The sequence below is a fragment of the Mytilus edulis genome, chromosome 7 (assembly GCF_963676685.1).
Source record: "Mytilus edulis chromosome 7, xbMytEdul2.2, whole genome shotgun sequence".
Classification (NCBI taxonomy): domain Eukaryota; kingdom Metazoa; phylum Mollusca; class Bivalvia; order Mytilida; family Mytilidae; genus Mytilus; species Mytilus edulis.
In genome coordinates, this window is record NC_092350.1 from 39,432,740 (window position 1) to 39,456,256 (window position 23,517).

The following is a 23,517-nucleotide window of genomic DNA, read 5'->3' on the forward strand; positions in this document are numbered from 1 at the left end:
GACACATGTGTGATAAATCATTTTCCAAATTTGAAAATTTAAAGCCCTGTTAAGTTTGTTTTTATTTATGCTACCTGTACCTGTTCATGTATATATTTACGATATATTTATATGCATAAATTGTTTATAAACGTTGGTCTTATAAACATGTAATGAATTCATTCAAGGTAAGTTTAAGTTACTTTGTTTTAATTTATGCCATAATGCTTATATCTATTTTTGCCACGCCGAATTGGTTATTTCTAGTAGAATTTCCATTTTTTGTCCTAACTTCATTTACACAATTTATAAACCATCGAAATTGTTGAAAAAATTTGGCTTTCAGTTTTATTCTGTCAAAGTAATATGAAACATGCAAATTGAACTACAAATAAATATTAATGAAATGCAATGCAATAAGTCCAACCTGAGTAGTTAGTTCTAATTTATTTTATAAAAAATGAAGAAGAAAACACATTATACATTCAGAGAGTCAAAATTTTACTTTCTGAATTTACATTCATAAGGAATGATCATAACCCGAATGAAAAATAAGGGCGTGTCAAACTCTAAACTACATAAATAGATTTATTGATATAACAAACGAGTATGGTTCCGCAAAATACATTTCTGAACTAAACATTTAAAAAAATGGTTAAAAACCTTTTGAAATAGTTACTTCCTGTTATTTTTGCAGTGCCAGACAGGTTTCAGTTATTCCAAAACAGAAGTTAACTTTACCTGCCAAATGATTCTTTTTTTTACTTGCTTAACAATTATGTCCAATGAATGTACATATAACTCTTAAATTAAACATCTATTTCGTGACGACACTAATTTCTATTTTTTCGATATTTTTTAGGTCTATCATAATAACAAGATCATGGTTTTCTCATATTAAACTTCACCCAAGAATTACAGATTGGAAAAAAACTTGGGAGAAAATGGGTAACCAACCACCAAAAGGGAAAAACCCCGGTGGTCCAGTTCGTGGACTAGAGGTACACCTACTAATTCAAAAATCTATCAGTTGCTTTTTGATTGCAAACTAAAGGCTACGGTAGTGTACCGCTGTTCAATAGTCATAAGTCGAATCCGAGGGAACACATCAACTTTAAGTGGAAAACAATGGAACCACAGAAACGCTGAACTGCTTCATAAGAAAATGACAACATACATAAAAACGGAATATTTGATAACAAATGCCATATTCTTGACTCGGCACAAATGATGGGTTGAACCTGGTATATGGCTAGCGAAACCTCCTGCGTAAATGGCAATGTAAACAATACTGCAAAATGACAACATTATATGACTGGAATACAGCACAAATAAACGCAAGAACAATCAGAAGACAGAAATACATTAATAAATAATGTAACAGTATTTTACAACATGTAAACAACAGAATAACAACGTACAAACTTCAGATTATTTCCTTTTTTTCTTGTAAAAATATCTACATACGGGATTACTTCACTAAAGAAAACATCATCGTCTATTTCTGATTAAATTGTTATATCGATTTTGCTCACAATAACATTGAAGTCGTCATTTGGTCTCTGGTGGAGAGGCCACATTTTCTCATTTTTATGAATCAAAACCGAATCTTAACTATGTTGTGGTTTGTAGATTTTAGTTTTGTCTTTTGGTATTTTCTATTTATGTGTTCGAATATCTTTTTTATATCTTCCAGCTCTTACTTGCATCATTTATTTGATTTTAGATTTTAACACCATTTATTGTCATAATATGAAATATATTTTTGTAATATTATAGGGTCTTTTAAAGGATGCTATGAGGTTAGCCCATGTTGCAGTATCAGGTAAGAGTACACATTATCATTTATATCGGGAGTATTAAATTCAACATGTTCAATACTCATAGTTTTGCATTATATTTTCGAGCTTGAGAACTGTGACAGTTAAAAACGATATTTTGTATAATAAATGCAAAGATAGATTCCGGTATTTGCTATGTTTTCTATGATCCGTCAGTTGTATTTCTCACTCATTTAGAGAAATATGTGTGAGTCTATTCAAGTAATATTGATTTTTTATATAAACTCTTTTATCCTTCCGATATGGCTGGTTCGATTAAGGATGAGAAGTTTCAACTCTGAACAATTGTACTCCATGCTGAACTATTAAGTTGATATAAATCTCGGAAACCAGAGTCGTCATAAGTTGCAAAAGCTAGTCATAGACTCAGAGTCAGAGTCGGTGCTGACTCGTCGTGTTATTTATTTTATGTGTGTATGATTGTATGCCAACACACATAACATTCACAATATACAGATAGTTTCTGATTGTGACAGTATTCCGTTTTTAAAGTATAAAAATACGAAGATGTGGTATGATTGCCAAGGAGACAACTCTCAACAAGATACCAAATGACACAGACATTAGCAACTATGTTACAGTACGGCCTTCAACAATCACAGTCTGATATAAAGGGCCCAGAAATGACAAACGTAAAACAACTCAAACGAGAAAACTAACAGCCTAATTTTTGTTCTTTTGATAACAGTTAGCATGGGTTTAGAATGATATCAACAAATTCGTGGCTATAACACCTGTCATATGTCAAGGAATGATCCTTTCCTAATGTGTTACATTTTAAAATTTGTCCACCGAATTAAACAATACATGCCGTTGTATTTAGAATGCCTGCTTTAGAGAGCTATCATTTGATTTGTATGGGGGAAAGGGGTTGGGGTGAGAGGGGGGAGGATGGGCTAGGATGAAATTTAAAAAAAAAGACAGGATGAGACACTTTGCAAAACAATAAGCAGGATGAAATTTTATGTAAAAATAAAGCCGGAATAAATAAACAAAAAAGGCAGAACCGATAAGGGTGAAAAATAAAAAATAAAACGCAGGATAAGACACTTTCCAAAACAATAAGCATGATGAAATTTTATGTAAAAATAAAGCCGGAATAAATAAACAAAAAAGGCAGAACCGATAAGGGTGAAAAATTTTAAAAAAAGCAGCACAGAGATTAAAACTTGAAATAATTGCAAGACAAAATTGTTCTTCCTAGCCCCTACCCAAAAAGTCAAATGCGGTAGCTCCTTTACTGGCAAACAGTTAACCAGCATCATAGCATTCGAATTTGATATGAATATAATTTGCTTTATTTTACATTTTGTTCTTTTCACAACAGATATATATTCCTACCGAGAGGGTATTAAACCAGCAATCGACAAAATAACTGGAGACAAAGAAAAGGTTGTTCAAATGGAGGTCGACAAAAAGAAAATTTATGAACATGCAATGGCTCGTTACATTGGAAAGATTCGGCCCATGCGCACAGGAATGAAGCCTACGCACGAATGTCCTGTTATCACTTTCACCGGAGAAGACGAAAATAAGTTTGATGTGGACGGAAGCGGATTTCGGAGACAATATTATTCAATTTTCTTTCAAGAGTGCCTGAGAAGACTTTTTGAAGGTTCTGGTAGAAACCAGCTACCAAAACACGATTTAACGAAGAAAGACGAATTTACTGCCTTAGGTATTGCGATAGTTGAGGCCATTTTGAATGGAGACTGTGGATTCCCATACCTAAACAATGCTGTATTTATGTCAATTCTTGGCAAAAGTGATGATGAAATAGAACAAAGTCTGAACATTACTGACATACCCCTAGGTGATGTATGGAATACAGTTAAAAAGGCAAGTACATTTTTATTTATGTATATGTGTTCACTAGTTAAACATATAAGTGTCAATCCCCTTTAGTCTTAAATATTTTTCGAATAAATATTAAACGAATAGTATTGAATAAAAACATATTAATACCAAATTTTCCAAATATGGGAAATATTAAAATAACGTGAAAGACTATCAATCACCAGAATTCTAAACTCACGTTGAAAGGGCGTATGGATGTACCAGCTGTCTAGTATTCCACCTCCACGTTTTAATCTCGATCAGTATAACAACCGATACTGTAGGAAAAGCGAACTAATGGTGAGTTCAAAAATCAACTTAATATCACAGAGTTCATTAGAAAAAATGTTGATTTCGTTTAAAAGTATAGATTAGCAATTTTCAGGAACAAGTCCTCACCTAGTTTGCTTTTTAGACAATACTGCATGTGCCCTAATTTTTGTAATCCTTTAAGTTAGTCCATCATACAATTTGTATTCAATCGGAATCATACTTCCACAATAAATTCACTGCAAACACTCACATATCGATCCAAATACACATCATGCACAGAACATGTAACTTTAAAAGCCAACCTTTTTATTTACAGTAAACAGAGGCCTTTGTTTTACTTAACAAAAAGTGGGTTTTTTTTTTAAGATTAAGATAAAGTTTTAGGCAAGAGTATGGAAAATTTTTTTGTTATTACCATGTATTTAATTTAATTTGTAGATTCAAGATGCCAAAACAGAAAGTGAAATGACTGAAGCCATTTCCGAAGATAGTGCAAACTTTTTGAATTTTATTGGTTGGCCAGGAGGGCAATTAATGACGGTAAGTGGTTTCCGTCTCTTGGCCTGTAATTGCTGTGTATCAGTTTGCATTTACATTGTAACTGCTGCTACATATGTCATCAACAAGTGTCTATGCATTATTTGTTCAGTTCTATTAATATGAAAATAAGAAGATGTTATAGATATGATTGCCGATGAGTCCGCTGTCCACAAAACACCAAATGACACAGGAATTAAGAATTTCCACAAGACACCAATTGACACCGGAATTAAATAAGAACTTCCACACATGAACTTTAAGCAAGAAAACGGCCTTACTTATGTACAAAATATGATACACAGCTATAAATTGAAAACCACTGAAAAACATGCTCCTACCAATGAACAGACACCGTCAGAATGTGACAGGGTTTTATAGTTCGAATTAAAACAAGTTAATAAGACAGACCGGTCGGATTTATGTATGCAGTCAACACTATTTACCTACATAAAAAACGCATTCAGATGTTACGAAAGCAAACCACTGACTTAGTTCCTGACTATGTACAGGCAAAGTTTATGGAACGTTAGCTTAATAGATTTTTTCATTCAACTTTTCCCTCTATTATAAATCTCTATCATTGGAGTTATATTTCGCACTTATATATAATTCACTATTTCTAATATAAATTAATTATTAATTATTTCTTACTATGCAAATTAATGTTATTTCATGTTTTAGCTTAAAAACAAACATTCTTTGTTACATTATATTACAAAATGGTTTGTAATAGATCAAAGACTTTCAGAAATCGAACAGCTGAAAAAGGGTCTCAACTACATGGGGTTTCTGGACACTATCAGAACAAATACGTGGTTTGAACCGTTATTTGTGTATTCGGAGCAATATAGTATCACTGCCAATTATGTGAAGCAGAAATTAGAACCACTGCTAGACAAACTACCTACAAAAACAGATATACAAAGAAAAGCACAGAAACAAGCAAAAGTGTGCATTGATGCGCTTGATGGTTAGTATGATTATAATTGTATACTAAAAGAATTCAATTAATATGACTGAATATCGCATTCTTAATCTGATATTCCAATACACCTCAAACTACCGAAATTTTCGAAAACTGCATTGGATTTAAAAATAAAAATAATTTAAAAGAGGAATTTTAATCCTCAACCATTGGTACCTATTTTAATTAGTTCTAGGTATGTTAATGCATGTACAAAAATAAGAATAAACCATTCATCATTCATTAAATTTTTAATTGTTAAATAGAATACAATTAAATCTTTAAATGATTCATTTGAGCCGTCCGACTGACGCATTTAAAAAAAAAGTAATGTAAACTACCCAAAATAATTATCTATGTTCCAATTTGTTGTTTATTTATTTCAGAAACCCAAGCACGACTGTTGTTTGCATTCATTACGGGACTTTATGATCCTCCAATCATAGAAGAAACATTCTGTGTAGAATTCAACACAAATCAGGATATGTGTTATCCAACAAGTTACACATGCTTAAATAAACTTTTCCTTCCATTGGGTAATAAAGACATTGACAAATTCAAAGAATCTTTCTGGGCAGCACTGTATGACGTTCAAAGATAAACCCACTCTGCAGATAAAACAATCATTTGAATGAATTCTGTATGCAACTACTTTGTCAATTTGTCAAAAATACATAAGGAGTGTATTTTTATATAGTTGTAATACCAAATTTGTTCAAATAAAAAAGGACATCTAATGTGGTTCTACATGGTTGACACTGAATGTTGTATGTTTTAAAAGCTGTACAGAAGGAATTCTGAATACTATTAAACGTATTAGATATTATGAAAATAATTTTGTAACTTAAGGTAATTTAAAAAATGAGATAAATTTTCCTTAGAGATATTCTGTGAAAACCATTTTAACTGAACTAGCTTCGTTTTAATTCAAAATCACACAAACTATTTTGAATAATATTTGCAACGTTCTCATTGAGCATTTTTAGGAAGAGCAATATGAGCTGTTGACAAATAAAAGATCGCCGCTTACTATATAAATCAACTGAAAGCTCTACTAGCGAGGGGAGAAAACTGAACAAACGTCGACTTTGCAATCACACTGTATTTTGTTTTTTTTAGCATACGTGTTGATATAGTGTTTTAACAAGAACAAATGCAATGTAAATACATGTTTATTTTTGTTGTTGTTTAATTTAATATATATAGTCTGTACCATAGTTTAATATATGTACTCTGATAAAAATAAAAACATTGTTATATTTTATATGAGTTTCAACAGTGAACTGACTTATAATGTTTCATTCAGTAGAATAACGAAATCACAAATATGAGAATGAAAACAACATTAAGAAGCAATTCTTGTAATTGCAGACATATAAATTATTAAATAAGAGCATTTTTTTCTAGTTAGATGTTTTGAAAAACTGCAATATTAACTCAATATATGTGATCTTCCTTTTAATATCGTGGTCAACATTTTACGTCAATCCTAAACTTTATTTAATATGTTCATCATGAGTATCATTAGACGTCACTCAGGTTGAATTCTTGTAATTGACTGTTGACAAATAAAAAAACCAACATTAGTCAACAATTTGTGATATGGAGGTTAACAATTTGATCAAATTTGGTGTATTCTCTTGTGTTTTGGCACATTTAACTTCTAGTTTAGTGCTTTATAGTCAAAGTCGACAGTCCAATGATTTTACACGACATTGGAAGGTTACCAATAGGTGAATTTAAGTCAACTAATTTTTTGAAAAGTGAAGCTATTAAATGAATTTCTTAATTCATTTGAAAGAGTAAGTATGATGCAGAAATAGTATTATACGCGGTATTTTTTTCTTCTCAAATGGATAGATGCGATCATCAGATAAACAAACTTTTAGATAAACCAGCTGAATGGAATGTCCTTTCTATGGCACAATAGCTTCTTTTCGTTCTTCTCTAGAAGCCAATTCATTGAGAGTTCCTTTTAGAATAATCTGTATATGTTTATCACAATTATTAAGTAAAAACGAATTTACACCAAAGACAATCGATCAACTGGTCAATGTGTTTTGGGTTAAAAAAAAAAAGAATTAAAAAGATGTAAAACATTGTTGCAGTATAGCAAAACAGCAGAAAGGGTAATTCAAGGATTGTTTTTTTTCGAACGAATGACGATGTCATTTTAACATTCTTTTTATGCATCATTTGATGAACACAAACATTTTTGCATTTATGAATATTTTTTTACAAAACTGTTATATGATTAAGATGTGTCGTATGATTACCATACAAATGTTGTGTTCTATATATAAGTTTTGAATAAATATGTTGATAGTAATGTGCAACCTGAATTTAAAAAAAAAATAGATAGACATGTACATTTCAAATTTAGTCATTCTGTGTTTTTAACTAAGAACAAAGCTAACGATTTTTTGTGGAATAATGGCGAATCATTAGTGTCTGTTTACATTTGTCAACGTTTTCCCTCAATTTAACCGCAATGATTTTGAAACTTATCTTTTAAGGCAGATTGATGTAAAATATAAATCAAGGAGTCATTTTAAAATATGCATCTATTTCAACCTCAGTGATGAAGTCATCTGTCAGTCAGTAATAGTTTTGATTACTTTAGAAAGCTCAGAGATATAAACGTTTGTCGTTTGCCTTCTCTATTTTATTTGGCAACTTGGTATTCGTGTTGTCGACTTAATTAAAGTAGGATAGGCTATTTCTTATTCTAATCCCTTTGGTATCTAATGCCTGTTTTGTCTATTACGCTTGAATAGTTTAAGATCATAAAAGAATAGCCATGAATGATTTGTATAAGAAAATTTATCTATAATAAAAAAAATTGTGATTTAGTAAGAAAAGTTTTTCATGAATCATTTTCAAAATTGCAAAATTCATGCTCTTATTGCATTTGTACTAGACAAGTTTTCAATGCATTCTGACAATAAAGGGAATTAATATAACTTCGTGTGCATTTCATACATTTTCATGTGAAATTAAAAATGATTAATGTAAAAAAACCTCAATACATTTCTCTTTGATTTCAATAATAAGAATTAGACTTTATGAACGCCCCCTTTTGTAATCTACCTTAAAGCTCGATAACTTTTTAATACTTTTTAACAAGAACCAGGTTAACTTGGAGCTAAAAAGAGATTGGTTCGTTGAACAAAAATTAAACGTTTTTGTAATTCTCTTAGGTGTTATTTTATTGTATGTTTTACATGAAAGGTATAAAAAAAAAGTACTGAACTCCCAGGCTAATTAAAAAACGGGCAGTCTATAATAATTGACAAAATCAAACGCTATAAATCAACAAAACAAGTAAAAATAAACGGCGGCCACAATCCTTGTACGTGATACAAACATTATTTGGTAAAAAAAATATGGGTTGAACATGGTTTTATAGCTTGCTTAACATCCTACACGAATGAAAATATATTATAGTTTCGTTATACGACTAATTTGCATATCGGCTGAGGTGACCTTTATTGATATTCAACAATCAAAACTGTGTAAACATGCATCACATTCATACAACATAACTGACAAACAATTTTTTTTAAATAAACAAACAAATTAACTAAACAAAGATTCAAAAACAAAGATGTAGCAACGAGTAATAACTCATCACAAATGCAAAAACCATATATCTGTACTTCAGAGGCACGTTTTGTCTGAAGAAGACAAATCAGTTGCGTTAATTAGACAATGACGTCATCAACAAAAAGAGCATTTGTCGTTCATGATAGTAAATAGAATACATTTTCTCGATTAGACTTAAGAAAATATACAAAGGTCAACAAATTAGAAATTGAACTGCGAAACCCCTTTGTTCATGTTGTTTTCGAATTAGTTTAAAATTTAAATCAATAAATGCACTGTTCTGAATTGTCTTATCAAAATCAATTTTAACGCTGTATCTACGCTGTTAACATACTTCAATGAGATCAACCGACTCGTGCTTGATAAAGTAAGTAACGCAAAAACACACTCAAACCGCATTGTGAGTAAGTGATGATTGAAGACACGAGTACAGTTGAAAAAACAAGAAAAAGTTCAATCAATTGCATCATTAAAAAAAGTTCCCATGCCTCTTTGTTTATGCAACTTGAAATATGTCGATACATAAATTATTAACAACACAAATCAATTTACATATATATGTATTTTGCAAACGTTGATAATTTTTCTCACAAATATAATCATTTGTTAATTGATATTTAACGTTATATAATTGAGGTATTAAGAAGTTCCAATAAAGAGAAGTGCGTATCAAGAACTCGGAAATCAATTGTAATTATTCATCCTTTCGCTCGACATTCGAATCTGACACAAGTACAACACTGAGGAAGAGGAATGGTAAAATGCTTCATGCGGTATTGACGTCTTCTCCTGGTTGTGTCAACACAAAATGCATACACCTTTAATAATCTTGGATTGGTGGCTCGGCACTTAAATTGAGTAGGAACAGGTCAGGTATCTGATGGTGGTACCTGACAGTCTTCCCTACCCCTAAAAATATTAATGTTAAACTTTTTATATCAAATAGAAGCATTCTATAGAATATCATTATACATAGTTTTACTAATCAAAAGGTGGTGTATCCAAATGTATGCAATGCTTAGGTTAAGTTAAGTTTGGTTTTCAAATACTGTAAGAATGTTGGTGATTTATCAGTTAGTAATCATAAGAGAAATAAATTCCACCACTGCATAAGGTGTAATACGAGATATTTTCTATCGAGAAATTTTCAAATTTAATACGAGGGAATGGCTAAGCCTACAGATTTAAAAATTTAACGGTCGATGTTGAAAACATGTACGTCTCTTATGATATTTTGACAATATTTAGGCAAAATTTTATAATTTTTCAGCGATCTATAAAAAATTGTGCCCGTTTTATGTGACCTCACCCGGCATATTGGCTAAACATGACGTCGCAATGGCAACACCAAAGACAAAAACTTATCCAAAACATCCGGGTATTAATTTGATGCAAGACACTCGATCATCAGCTGCGTTTAACTACAAAAGTTGAATGGAAAAAAATAAAAATTGATATCAATGATGATAGGATATGACTAATGAATATAATTAAGAACTTATTTTATTTTTTATTACAAATATTTTGACCTTGTTGTCGTTTCTTTTCCGGAGAATTCTACTTACGAGTTGCATTGCACATAGCTACATCTCTTAACTTTGCGCCAAGCTTCCAAAATCCAACATTTAAGGCCATCAATTAAAACTCTATCTGGTATGGAAACTTGTGTGTCAAATGGAGAGCATGTTTGGTCTGCTATCAGCATTGGAGGCAGATCAGAAATTTGAAATTTTACTTCTCTTCTGCAAATAAAAATGAAAATGAAAACCTTTACGAGAGCAGACCATGAATAATAAATAGGGGGTATAGAGTTATTCAATGTTTAAAAAACCTTCTCTTGTATATCATTTTCATATTAAATTTATCCGACATATTTTAATGGTGTAAGATATTTCATTGTAGAAATGAGGTTGGGAAAGATAAATTCAAATAAATAATAATAAATATGCTGTTTCTACATAAAAAAATCTGTACCAAGACAGGACTATGACAGTTTTTTTCATTTATTGATGTGTTTTAAAAGTTTTGATTTTTGCCATTTGATTGGGGACTTTCCGTTTTGAATTTTTTCTCGGATTGGGTATTGTTTTTATTTTACTTGTTGCATTTATATCAAACATTTCTTTTGATGATTTCTAATGAACTACGTTTGACATTTTGAGATTTACTCACGGAATACAAAACGCCAGTCTTGATTCGGCTTCCATAATATCTTTCTTTAGGTTGTGCTTCCTTATAAATCTTCTAATCATAGGCCTGAAATATAAAACAATCGAAATAATTCAATAAAAATGTTGCAACACATAAAATCTAATGTTATAGATGAGTATGCAAAACCAAACTATTCTTCTAGTCAACTAATACAAAATTCAATATAAAAACATTAGTTCATGTTTACATCGGTGACTCGATAATGATTGAATATACATTCTTGCTTGATAGGGATGCAGTTATTTTCGTCTGAAAACTTATTGTCACGCAGATGCCGCACAATGCATTTATGCTAACTGAATATAAGGTTCTGATGAGGAAGCATTTACTTTGATAGGTAATTATATAACAACAAAAACTTGGTGTATGCGCTTTGTATAATATCAACTATAAAGATAAATCTAACTAATTATCGACATAACTACAACATTAAGAAATATGTTATTGAACATGCATGAAATATTAGCCATTGGACGTACAACAAACAACAACACATTTTGGTCTTTGCATGGTGAAGAGTTGTCTCATTTACCGGTAGAAGTCCGGAATATTACAGTTGCTTTCCATCCAAATCTGATTTTTACCGTTTGTAACATAAGATTTGTACAAGAACTTCAAACAGAAAACGTCAAATTATAGGCAGCAGTAGTTTGATTTACAGACGCTTAAATCTTCATGATGATTCAAATCAAAGTGAAACAACAAAAAAATGAGGAAATCGCAAAATCTCAAAAGTGAGCAAATCATCCTTAAAAATAAAATATTAACTACAATTTCTCTAATTTTTGTGCTATTTTCACATTTTCTGACCGGTGTGAGAAAAATATTTCTCCTCACTAGTGACAAATCTGTTCTCGGCAAATGATTAGTCGAAATTTGATGTCAAAATGTTTTGTTTTTCTTCTGAATTTTCCTATTGTAATGAAACACATTGTGATAAAGGGGTGTGAATATTAACATAATCATCAATAGTCCATGAAGTATAGAACTATCATCCAACAAGTTTGAAAAAAGGCGACCATGCCTGATGACGTCGCATATAAAGAACATATAGTGAAACACATGGTGATAAAGGGGAGAGATTAACATCATCATCAAAAGTCCACGAAGGAACCTTCAAACAATCTAAAATATAAAAGGAGTATAGAACTATGATCCAACAATTATGAAACAAAGGCGACCATGCCTGATGAAGTCGCATATAAAGAACACAAGTTTCTGAAAATCTTTGACACACATGGTAATAAAGGGGTGTGAATATTAACATAATCATCAATTGTCCATGAAGGAGCCTTCAAACAATCTAAAATATAAAAGAAGTATAGAACTATCATCCAAGTATGAAAAAAGGCGACCATGCCTGATGACGTCGAATATAAAGAACACAAGTTTCTGAAAATCTTTGAAAAAGAAGGATAAAAATCATCAGAGAAACAGATTCCGACACTATAACTCGTTGTTCGGCAAGCCTCGCGCTTTAAATAATAAAATTTAACTTGTCTCGAGTGGAGAAATATCGTAATACACTTGTTGCAGTGTAGGAATCTATATGTGTATATAAAACATATTTTGTGAAAATAATACATTAACTAAGAAGTTTTCCAGATATTCAAATATAAATTCCTTATGCAGCAGAATGTTAACGAAATAGTCAGAGAACACAAACCAAAGAACAGACAACAACACAAAGCAACCAATGGGTCTTTAACTGTTATCAAAGGTAACAGGCTTAAAATTTGATACACCAGACGCGCGTTTCGTCTACACAGGACTCACCAGAGACACTCAGTTAGAAAGCCAAACAAGTATAAAGTTGTAGAGCATTGAGGACCCAAAATTTCTAACTGTTGTTCCAAATATGGCTAAGGTAATCTCTGCCTGGGAAAAGAAAATCTTTTGTATTTCGAATAAACTATTTGGCAAACAGTTAATTTATACAAACAACACAGTAAGACATCCCGCATGAGGAGGTGGACTTCAGCTAGCCCTAGTAAAAAAATGTGTACTAGTTCATGGAAATTGGACGTCACACTAAACTCCGAAACATATGAATGCAGATATTCAAATAAACAACATACAAAAATAGCATTGGTCAGGTGACTTTAGACGAGCGCAGGTAGGGTAAGGACATACTTACTTTGGATAATCACCGAGGTTATTTGAGTCCACCGAACCTAATATTGGCGGAATAGAGGCCAATGTTTCATTCCCTGCTTTAGGCACTTCGCAGATTGCATTTGCCCTTGCAAGTCTTTCCTGTACAATAAATAGACAAAAGCATAGCAATGCATGTACCTACAAAAAAAATGTTATCAAATAGTTTCATTTGTTTCATGTTGTTTGTAAATAAAAGTGGGGGAATAGTAAGCCTGCACATATTGAGAAATGATTTAAAATATGTAATTGATCGTTATAATACGAAAATGTTGTACATTAAATCGAGATAACTTTTAGATAAGATAGCTTAAAAATGAATTAAAAACAAACACCAAAAAAATACGAGATAACATTATTTGTTTGTTACCAATAAGCGTGTCCTTAATTCATAAGTTAGATCATACTCCTACCCAAATAATTAAATGCTCTATCAATCAAACGATAGGACCTTCTTTACATTTTCTGTTTTTTGGGGGATTTTTGTTTTGCTTTTGATCGTCTGGTAATGATGCGTATATTTCATCTGTTGGGTGTATTGATCCGATATCACGTATATTCTGTATAGTTACTCTTGAATATGTGGATGCTGGTTCTTCTAAATTTTGGAATCAAGATTGTAGTTGGTTTCATTAGGTTTTCTGTTATTCTTAATGCTATTAATTTAACGAACCACAAGGTTTGGACAAGTTGTTGTCTCTATGACATATTCCCCATTACCATTCTCAATTTTCAGATAGATTCTTCCACTGTATCAAGGTTTGTCGAGAGTTTTAAAATATCTCAAATTCATCTGTCGAGAGTGGATAAATATCAAATTGCAGGAGATTTGGATGAAAGCAAAATTTTAACGTATAATAAATGTTTGAAGAACTTAGATCTCAAATGAACATCGCATTGATTACATAAAATAAAATCAAACGGTCAGGAAAAGGATCAATCGTTTTTAAAAAAAAACACCTGAGAAAATTTGATAATTTCACAAAAATCCCATATTCAGAAAAGTTTGAAAATATGTATTTTTGGCAAAATTTTTTAAAAATTTACAAAAAATTTACAAATTTGAATTACATGCAATCTTAACTAAAATGAAGCTTAAACCAAGTTGTATCAACGTTACATATGAAATTTGATGAAATATACTTGATTTTTATTCAATAACAGGCTCTGAATTGTAGTGATTAAGATGATTTTTGAAAGATTTTCCCACGCTTAACAACCCAAAAATAGAGTGTCCGTTACCATGGCAACCACTCTTATTTTCCCACTCAAATTTATTTTTTGAGCAGTATTCAAAGAATGCTTCTTCCAGGCAATTTATAGAAAAAATCGGAAACCCTTATATATCGCACTCTATCACCTGGTTCTAACAAAGAGCTGTACTTAAGAACTATATACATATTTAAACTTCATCAATGAAGATATGGAATAAAAGATAAAAATTTCAAATTGTAATCATTTCTAAAAATTTATATCTAGCCTACCTTCATTGTACTTTCTTCTTCTTTGGTGCAATAGAAATATGACATCTGTCACAAATGTAAATATATTTATAGCGTAAACTTTGAAAATCGTTTATTTACTTACAGCATAAATTTATCAGCTTTGTAATTTTGGACATAACATGTCGCGTAATCTTTGCAAAAAGGATATTTGCGTTTTGCATAAATTCATAAGCTTCGTAAATTATCTAGAACAGAATTATCATATGTTATTCATGCATGTTAACCATAACATGTCGAATTAAAAATATAATCATCTACCAATTAAACACTTCCAGCTATCCTTTGAGTTTGGCTGTAGAATTATCTTTGTTTGTGCATTCGAATCTCTATACACATGAATGTGGCATGGAAAAGCAATTGGATGTGTACTCTCCCTTGACGCACGGTGGCAACTACGATATTTGATAATGTACACGACATGACTTTCCTTTTTGTATCAGTTTATTCATTGTAGGTAGTTTAGCAGGTATGAGGCACTAACAGTTTGTACGTGTCTGGTTGCTTTTCTGTCATTTTTTTCTAATATGTAAAAGGGGACCTTTTTTGATTGGTCTCCAATCTAAGTCTAGCTAGGTAATCATTGTTTTGGTTTTAATTATCCTTTAAAACATCCTTTTTTTCTTTTTGACGTATTAATCCCATGATTTCAGGTCGCTTAAATATTTGACTGCTTTGCTCTTCTTCCTAATTATCAACTTTATTAATGCAATGCTGACCTATCAGTTTCATTATATGTATTTCTCAAAATATGTTGCAAAAGAGGGGCGACAGATACCAGAGGGACATTTAAATTCATAGATAGAAAATAAACTGACAACACCATCGCTAAAAAGAAAAACACAAACATACAAATAATAGTACACAAGACACAACACTGAAAAATAAAGATTAAGCAACACGATTACAATTGTCTTGCTCAAATTTCAAGCACCAATGCTATCAAATCTGACTAGAGGACCTTCTTGCATCATATGGATACAACAGAGAAAGAAGATATGTACTGAGCATCGTGGTACTTTCTATGATATTTTAATCTCTGTCATATTTTAAAAACTATTAAAAATTGCTGCAGTATACGAATTGACTTTCTTGAAGAGAAGACATATATTTACCGAATCATTGAATGTTCAATATTTATGATAAATTCTTAGTTTTTGGGGGGATTTTAAACTTTGGGTGGTGTATAATTTCTTTGTGTAATGATACAACTGGTATATACCACACATCACGTTCTTAAGAAGTCTTTTCAACATATGCTATCTAAGTGTTTTAATGAATTTTCTTGAAACTTCCCTAGTTTGTGCTGTGATATTTTGCAGTCTATGTTGTTTTGGGATGAAATTACTTACGAGTTACATTGAACATAACTACATCTTTTAACTATGCGCTATGATTCCAATATCCAACATTTATAGCCTCCAATTAACACGGTATCTGGTATGGTAACTTGTGTATCAAATGGAGAGCATGTTTGGTCTGCTACTAACATTGAAGGCAGATTAGGAATTTGAAATTTTGTTTCTCTCCTGCAAATAAAAAAGAATATATGCCAAAAAGACCAGATCGTGAAAATTAGAATTGTTAGGGGTCTAGATAGCTGCGGAACCGTAGCTCTTGGGTCCTTTTGTTATTTGTTTACTATTTGCGGATGGAAATAGTCAAAAAAATAACAAAAGGACCTAAGAGCTACGGTTCCGCAGCTAGGATCTAGATGGGATAAATCTTTGAACAAGCTTTTACTGTGATTTAAGTTTGATTTTGAATTTATCCGACGTATTTTAATGGTAAAAGATATTTCAAATGATTAACTATTGACATGTTACATATAAGATATGGGATAAGATTAATCTATCTGTGAAATTCGTGGAAAATGTTGTGTTTTCCATTTCCCTTTTTTTCATATTTTGATGATCTCGTTCGAAGCTGCGTGCTGTCTGTTCAACTATGTTCCAATCATGCTGTCCAAAATTTATGACTTGTTGAATTGATGAACAAAATGTTCAAAAAAAATGCAGTTGTTAAATGATAGCGGTTATAATTCAATTGACTGGGGGAAAAGTCATAAAACATATATATCGTACAACGTCATTTAAATAACGTGTACTCTTCTTACTGAATTTTAAAATAGAGCAATGCATAATACCTATGTACATATCATAGAATAAATGCATGTTTTTAATAGTTTATCTATTTTCTTTTAAAAGGAAGTAAAGTAATTAATTACATTTGCCAAGTAATTGGAATGTAATAATTACATTGGTAAAAAAAAGTCCAATGTAATTATTAATTTAATTGAAGATTCATTATAGTAATTGAATGCAATTTTCAATAACAAACTTACGCATTACAAAACACAAGTCTTGATTCGGCCTCTGTAATACTTTTCTGTAAGTTGTGTTTCTTTATAAATCTTTTGATTCTTAGTCTAAAATTGAAACACTCGATACAATTCAATAACAATATTGCAACAAATAAGATGTATGTTAGAGATGATTATGAAATAAAAGATAAACTATTCAAATAGTTAACAAAAAGGCAAATCAATAATAAAAATATTCGATAGATGCCTACGGCTGTGTCTAATTAATTATTAAATTTAACTGTCTTTTATTATAACATGATAGGGATGGTTTAACTTTAACATGATACTGCAGCAGAATTTTAACGAAACTAAGTATATACACTACTATATAAATAAGCTATATGTATAGTTATGACTTATTTACCCTGGATAATCACCAAGGCTCCACCAATCAGCCGAACCTAATACCGGTGGAATTGAGGCCAATGTTTCATTCCCTGCTTTAGGCACTTCGCAATTTGCCGCATCCACCCTTGCAAGTTTTTCATGAATAATTAACAAGCAAATACAAAGCAACGTTTTTACCTACAATATAAAAAAATATACAAATATTAATGACTGTAATATTTGTTCTGTCTATGATGAGATATAATACTAAATTTGGTGCATACTGAATAACCTATGTTGTGGGTAATCTAAAAGTGTTCAGCATTTGTTTTAAGTTATTTCGAATAGACAGAGAAAAAAATACCGCTATTCCATATATTTTAATTCTTTATTCCATTTCAAAGACGTAATTCACGAAAAAGACGTTAATGACGTCTTGGTCACATGACAAAGTAATGAGATAATGGAGAAAATTATTTCAGCCCATGACGTGTTACATCCAAAACTAAATTTTCAACAAATGGTTCACTGTTGTCATATAATTATAATACAAAGGGATAGTACAAAGCTTACACTTATATTGAGAAATTATTTGAATACGTAATCGATCATAATAAAAAAACAAATTGTTTTATATCAAATTTGCAATAAGTTGTCATATCAACCAAAATAATCATGTTAAATCAACTGCATGACCGTATGGATATTCACTAATTAATGGATCCTTATTTTGTAAACTTTAGCAGTTGATTACGCTCAAACTTGCTCAACGGTTTAAAAGACATGCATACAATCATCATATGATTAGCTTTAACTCATTTAAAAAGGTTTCGTTGGTTTGCTTTTTATATCCTAGACTTATATCAAATGCGTATGTGACATGATATTCTTCTCCAAATTGTGATTTGACGGGTAGAAACCTCATTTTATGAATCTAAGTTTCTGTTTTATACTGATTTCTAACATGTTCCTTTTGCAGGAAAATATATCATTCAAAGGTTTTTGTCATGATACTAAAACAATCATGTACAAAAATGTACATATGCAATTTGAAATGTAATGCTCTATCAGTTATACACTAGGGCTGTTGATTTATCATAGGGTTTTTGCTCGAGAATGTCCAGTGATAGGGCATTGACATTCTTTCATTTTATGAGAGAAATTACATTTTGAACGATCAATATACAAATGTGTCAATGGATAGCATTTGGATGTGTTCTCTTCTTACTGCTTTCCGTTATCAGCAAATGAACTCTTCATAGATACCAGGCTTAAATATGTGTATTTCCGACACGCTTTTCGTCGTCTTCAAAAGACTCATCAGTGATGTCCACTTAAAAAAGATTTCAAAACCCAAATTAGGTATGAAGTTGAAGAGCTTTGACTACCCAAGATTCCGAAAGGATTTGTTCCAGATAATGAAATGTTTTTTTTTCTGTGGTAGAAAGTTATCAGTATTTCGAAAAATGCAAACATTTGTTGACAGTTGATTCAAGATAATTAATTAGAAATGCAGCGCAAGATATTACAAAAGGCCTTTGTAAAGCCTTCCGTAATAAGCTAACAGTCGCTTAAAGATTTGGAAAAGCCTTAGTGCGAAATATTAGGCATCTTACCCAGGGAGGAATTAACTATTATCTAGCATCTTGCTAATTAAAGATTAACTTATGCTGTCTCAATGTCCCTGTTGATAGTGGATGGTATATATCAATATCATTTGTGTGAGCACATTGTGAAGCGGAACTTATTTGAAATATATATTTCGTTTACCCTCAAAGTTGCCCTGTAAGACAAACATCGGAAGGAAAACGTGAGTTATCAGATAACAACACTTGTAAGTTTGCAAATATTCATTATTATTGTTGGTTGAAGAGGTCTGTTACACTATGCGATATTTTTAGGGGTTTCATATTTAACAATAGCAACAAAAAATGCTTGTCAAATAGAGCGATTTTAACAAATCACAAAAATCTATATAAGATATCCACAGTACTTAAACATCCAATATCTGATTTTTTTGGTAAGTGTGCGATATGTGTTTTCTACCGTTGTGACAGTTGAGATTTGATATTTCCAACCTTGAGGCAATAATTTTATTCAAATTTAGAACACTTGACGGTCGTTTCAAATGTATAAAAGAATCCTCAAGTTTTATGAGACATTGTCAGACCGTATGGACGTCGTTATCATTGACGTCACTTTAGCAAAATCAAAGGATGGAAGGCATTCTAACATCATGATTGAAGATCAATGAAGGTCTGAGAGAGAAAATATAACGTACCCCAGGTGTTATTTTTTTAATAAAATGATAATTCAATATAATATCATATACTCAACTTTGCAGATGGGGTAAAAACTAAAAAACAGAATAATAATAATATTTGAAATTATTTTTAAGAATAATTGATGGCCATATTTCATTTGACTCTCTTATTCGTATGTTCTTTATAAATAGAACATCTGTCACAAATGTAAATATATTTATAGCGTAAACTTTGAAAAAAGGATATTTGCGTATTACATAAATCTATTAGATGTTTTACTTATCTAGGCCATAAGAATCATATGTAGTACATGCATGTTAACTATTACATGTCGAATTAAAAATCCAATTCTCCAAATAAGTTATAAAACACTGGAGCATTAAATATTTTATTTCCTTATTTTATCCTTTCATTGCACAGTTCGTGTTGTTTATTCTTTAGTTTTCTATGTTGTGTCATGTGTACTATTGTGTGTCTGTTTGTCTTTTTCATTTTTAGCCATGGCGTTGTCAGTTTGTTTTCGATTTGTGAGTTTGACTGTCGCTTTGGTATCTTTCGTCCCTCTTTTAAAGATTTTTTATGTTGTGTTTTATAGGCTGTCTTTTGGTCATTTCTCGGGTGGTTTTTTGTTTGCCATGACCTTGTTAGTTCGTTTTCGACTAATTAGTTTGAGTATTTCTTTGATATATTTAGGATCTCTCTTGAATGATTATGCAAATCGTTTTAGGCCTTAAATAAACTCATCATAGATACCAGGACTAAATTTAGTATATACGCCAGACGCGCGTTTCGTCTACAAAAGACTCATCAGTGACGCTCGAATCCAAAAAAGTTAAAAAGGCAAAATAAAGTACGAAGTTGAAGAGCATTGAGAACCAAAGTTCCTAAACGTTTTGCCAAATACAGCTAAGGTGATCTATGCCTGAGGTAGAAAAGCCTTAGTATTTCAAAAAATTCAAAAACATTTTTTAATACTTTCGATAACAGTAGTTATATATGTAGTGTTGATCTTTAAATATATCTAATATAAAAAAAAAAAAAAAAGAAGATGTGGTTTGATTGCCAATGACAACTCTCCACTAACCATGTTTCAGAGCTTATGTTAGATTCTGTTGTATTGCACATGTATCATTTTGAATCTACTTACTATTAGTTTTTTGATTACTTAAAATAAGTGTTAACAAAAATACCGAACTCTAAAGTAAGTTAAAAAAAAGTTGGAAGTCCATAAGTAAAGGCAGTTGTATACCACTGATCAATAGTCATAAATCGGTTATGCGAAAACAAATCCTAGTCACAAACCAAAACCGGGTAAAACACATCAACTACTATAGGAAAATAACGAAACAACAGAAACACTGAACTCGACAACAACAAACGCCAACAAACATAAAAAAAATGAACTATCTGATAACAACTGCAATATTCCTGACATGGTACAGGACATTTAAGAATAAATGGTAGGTTGGACCTGGTTTTATGGCTAGCCAAACCTCCCACATATATGGCAATGATAAAAAATAATATACACATCAAATCAGACAAAAGCAAACGTTTGACGTTCAGAGCTAACGGTTGCATTCTGTTGTGTTTTATACGTATCGTTTTAAATAGGTTATTATTTTGCAAGACTTACAAAATAAACAAGTTAATAGCAAGATTTTGAACCTTTAATTTGTATTCTATACTCGGCTAATGATCGATTTGTCTGAGCTCAAAGTGTTCAGAATCTTGTGCATGGTGGTGATGGAATTCAAAAAGAGGGGCGAAAGATACCAAAGGGACACTCAAACTCATGGATAAAAAAACTGACAACGCTGTGCTAAAAAGGAAAAGGGCAAGCAGGAAAACATAGTACACAAGACACAACATAGAAAACTAAAGATTATAAGCAACGCCAACCCCTACATAAAACTTGTGTGATCTCATGTGCTCTAGATGGGTACGCAGATCCTGTTCCACATGTGACACTCGTTTGACTATTGTTTACTCACTGGTTTAATGATGATTTATGGGTGTAGTCTCTCATTGTTTCTGTTGAGTTAATAGCTGATAATAAATATCAATGTCACTAATCTTTATGATTATAATATGCTTTGATCAGGAAAATATGACTTTATATGTTATACCAACGTATTGGAATTTTTGTTTACACGATACAATAAAGACTTTCAACTGTCAAGATTTAAGTTTAGTAAACCTATTCTCTCGTAATATTGGTTAGAAAACTACTAGTTAATGAAAATATGAAACTATACTTGTTAATGAAATACAAATTTAAAAAAAAACAATCTTTTGGGGGTATTTGATTGTTTTTGTAATCTCTAATTCTCGGAATTCCTTGGAACCTACATTCAATACAGCATGGGGAACACGGTCGGTGTAAACTTGTCCTCACTAGGCTTCCAAAATATGGTATATGACAATTTTTTCCACAACAAAATATCTCACAAATAGGCTTTGAAAATCTGGTTGAAATGTTTGCTTCCAAAATTTTGTATTTTGAAATTGATCATTTTTGTACATGGTTATGAAATACAAACTCGGACATTTCTGGATAAACATAAAAACTTACTAGTACCTTATATTCACATAGATAAACAAATCTACAAGTTTTTGATTTCTAAAGTCATAATACAACTATTTCCCAGTTAAAATACAACATTTTGACAGCAGCTTGTATTATACACACAGTTGAAATTGACAATTGTGTCACTTGTCTTGTGGGTTATTTTTGATATCAGAGATTTTCTATAGCCAAGCCAGTTTGTGTGAAAAAGATTTTTTTTGCAAAAAAGTAATATTCGACATTTCCGTTGCTTATAGCTAGCGACGTTGTCCTTATTAATATATAAGAACTTATCAACTTTTATGCTTTAGAATCGTAGATGTATGTATATGCTGAACAAATAAAACAGAGTAGTTGCATACCATTCTCTGGTTTATCAATTGGACGAAGTACGTCAATGCACTCTGGAGAAGTCTCAAAGAAGCTTATGAGTCTTTTGTATGTATTAGAAGCGCTCGTCAAATAAAAAAAAAAATACATGTGTATTAATGCGGAAAATATCATAATATTTTCATGATTCGATATCAAGATTTAAATTGAGGAACCAGCGAAGGACTCAGAATTGTACAAACCACAAGTTTTCATAGTTTGGTAATAAAAAGTGATATATTTTAAATTTACCGAACGAAAGAAACAACGACATTGAAATATAGTCACAAACTTGCCTATGTTCATGTTGATGGCACTGATTTATTCGTTATAATGTTTTTCTTATATACGCACGTACTCATTTCAGATTAAGAAATACATGTAATTAATAAATACATGTAACTATGGAAATAGTTCGTAAATATAAGTCAACATGCATACATCTTATACGTTCAGGTATTTCACATCCAATCTTTTATGGTAATATACTTTACAAAGCACAAAAATGTCAGTATTCACCCCAAAAGATAACAAAACCTTTATATTTAAACAGTCTTTTTAGGAAGGAATATATTTTAGATACTGTTGTCAGATCATTAAAGATTGCATATTTTGGCTTTAATATTGATTCACATATAGGGTCTTTGCATCGGAACTACACACATTTATTTAAAACCAGTTGTTTACATGACACGGGTTATGTTCTTCTCATACATT

General features: G+C 31.2%; 2 protein-coding genes across 3 annotated transcripts; one reads left to right on the plus strand and one right to left on the minus strand.

Moving 5' to 3' along the window:
- Positions 1-6,695, plus strand: LOC139482677 (uncharacterized). 2 transcript variants are annotated; one of them, XM_071266688.1, is made up of 7 exons: positions 1-167; positions 842-980; positions 1,759-1,804; positions 3,148-3,659; positions 4,368-4,469; positions 5,151-5,439; positions 5,820-6,695. In XM_071266688.1, the coding sequence occupies exons 2-7, from the start codon at positions 924-926 to the stop codon at positions 6,032-6,034; spliced, it is 1,221 nt and encodes a 406-aa protein (XP_071122789.1). In that variant the 5' UTR covers positions 1-167; positions 842-923; the 3' UTR covers positions 6,035-6,695. The 2 variants fall into 2 exon arrangements, with proteins under 2 accessions (XP_071122789.1, XP_071122790.1); XM_071266689.1 differs by having other exon boundaries at positions 27-167; positions 893-980.
- A 2,887-nt stretch (positions 6,696-9,582) lies between these two features.
- Positions 9,583-15,051, minus strand: LOC139482873 (uncharacterized). The gene is made up of 5 exons (XM_071266905.1): positions 14,889-15,051; positions 13,388-13,545; positions 11,212-11,295; positions 10,605-10,781; positions 9,583-9,948 (listed from the first exon to the last, which is right to left on the minus strand). Exons 1-5 carry the CDS (start codon positions 14,931-14,933, stop codon positions 9,909-9,911), a joined length of 504 nt encoding a protein of 167 aa, XP_071123006.1. The 5' UTR covers positions 14,934-15,051; the 3' UTR covers positions 9,583-9,908.
- Between the last annotated feature and the right edge of the window lie 8,466 nt (positions 15,052-23,517).